At 40.8% G+C, this 1,853-nt stretch overlaps 1 protein-coding gene across 2 annotated transcripts in view; it reads right to left on the minus strand.

Moving 5' to 3' along the window:
- The window catches only part of LOC107687114 (uncharacterized protein KIAA0556-like), a 24,048-nt gene that overhangs the window by 3,748 nt on the left and 18,447 nt on the right, over window positions 1-1,853 (minus strand). For both annotated transcript variants that reach the window (XM_016484331.1, XM_016484322.1), the window contains exons 17-21: window positions 1,448-1,526; window positions 1,056-1,233; window positions 804-969; window positions 492-697; window positions 338-402 (exon numbers count right to left, since the gene is read on the minus strand). In XM_016484331.1, coding sequence (XP_016339817.1) covers window positions 338-402; window positions 492-697; window positions 804-969; window positions 1,056-1,233; window positions 1,448-1,526 — 694 coding nt within the window. The remainder of the gene's footprint in view (window positions 1-337; window positions 403-491; window positions 698-803; window positions 970-1,055; window positions 1,234-1,447; window positions 1,527-1,853) is intronic.

Genomic DNA, 1,853 nt, shown 5'->3' on the forward strand with positions numbered 1-1,853 from the left:
TATATATATTATACACACACATAAATATGTATTATTTGTCAGATTTCACAGGGAATTATCTATTAAAGCAGACTATTTTATCCAATAAAGGCTAAAAATGATACATATAGCTATTTTTCAAGCCATTTTCTTTCAATGGATGAAATTTCTAGTCTATTTCAACACATAACTCCCTGTGAGATCTCACAAATAATACATTTATGACTAATACTGTTACTAGTGTTCATTTTGCTTGTAACATGAATCAACAGCATATTTAAAGACTGTATTACCAGGACAGATAATGTAAGAAACTGATATTTGTAATGAACCGTATAGTGAGCAAAAGTGAGGATACATCCGCATGGCATCAATGGAGCCTCATAGTCCATACTGGCCAACTCATCTCTCCGGTTTCCACACCTGAAAACACACAACAAACAACAATATGAGGGGTTAAGGTTGTCTGTAACATTTCTGTACGCAAAGATGAGAGTATCAGCGTGCTGCACCAGTGAGCGTGCGCATCCTCTGTGGTCTTGCTGGTCGTAGTGAGCGATCTGTTATGGGCAGCAGTGCTCGTGTTGGACTGTAGGTAGTCTATGAACAGAATCTCCTGTGCAAAGTCAAAGTGGCAATTCCCCGGACCCTTGCGAATGAGAAACCCCCCGAGTGGAGAAATACACGCACCGTCCAGGAACGCGTGCACAACCTTCACCTGGAGGAAACACACGGCACATGAGGTGCTGAAAAACACTAGTGCACATACCTGATGAAGTACAACAATCCAATCCAGAATAACAGAGCCCAGATTTTACTCTCACCCCTCTGTAAGAGTCTTCAGGCGATTTGTTGTAGTTCCATATTCTGAATCCGGCGATCGTCTGCGGCTGAGCGAACCTCACGGTGAGTGTGTGATCAGAACTGGATGTGAAGGGAATCAGCCACATGTGTTTATCATCTGTCGTGATGTTCATCCCATCAAACAACCTGACAGAGAAAGAAAACAGGATTTATAATCATCCAAAAACCAGTTCCTTCTCAATTCTGATATACAGAAAGTATCTTTCACTAACTTGTCCAGAGTTCGAAGGTCGTTGCTGCACTCAGGGAGGTCATTGAGGTCACGGGGTGACGCTGTTGCCATAGAGACATCAACAGGAATACTCGCACCGCCCTTACCAACGACCTCTAACCCCGTCAAACCCACATAGTGAGGGTCACCCCACGACGACAGCAGATTCAGCTGCAGAACTAGAGAGAAACAGAGTTAAAATATTCAATTTAATTCACGTTTATTTGTTTAGTGTTTTTTACAATGCACATCATTCCAAAGCAGCTTTACAGAAAATGCATGAAATGTTTCTTACCATGAGACTGCATTTTGTAATACACACACACACACACACATCATGGCACAGTTAGATAATAGAAAACCTACTTAGTTTTGTGATTTATTGATACTTACTGCTGCCCGTATAAAGTCCTGTTGTTTCCTCTCCAGTGCCAGCACACGGTTCAGCTGCAGCGATGTGGTCAAGGTCCATCTGAAGCAAAACACATCCCATGATTAATTTTCACACATTGTTTGACCTCAACAGTACATAAAAAATAAGCAAAATTTTAAAGGGCTTATTTATATATTTACAATAATATTTATTTTTGTCATATGATGCAATTTCAAGTTTTCCTTTCTCTTTGGAGCGTTACAAGCTGTTCGTGAATAGATAAGATCCCTAAAGTTGCAAAGACTAAAGTCTCAAACCCAAAGAGATATACTATTTAAAAGTTAAGACTCGTCCCCGCCCTCCTAAAACGCCTCGTTTAAACACGCCCCCACATGTCTACGTCACGATGTGGGAAGATTTGCATAA

This window comes from Sinocyclocheilus anshuiensis, unplaced genomic scaffold (assembly GCF_001515605.1).
Source record: "Sinocyclocheilus anshuiensis isolate Anshui unplaced genomic scaffold, SAMN03320099.WGS_v1.1 scaffold601, whole genome shotgun sequence".
Classification (NCBI taxonomy): Eukaryota; Metazoa; Chordata; class Actinopteri; order Cypriniformes; family Cyprinidae; genus Sinocyclocheilus; species Sinocyclocheilus anshuiensis.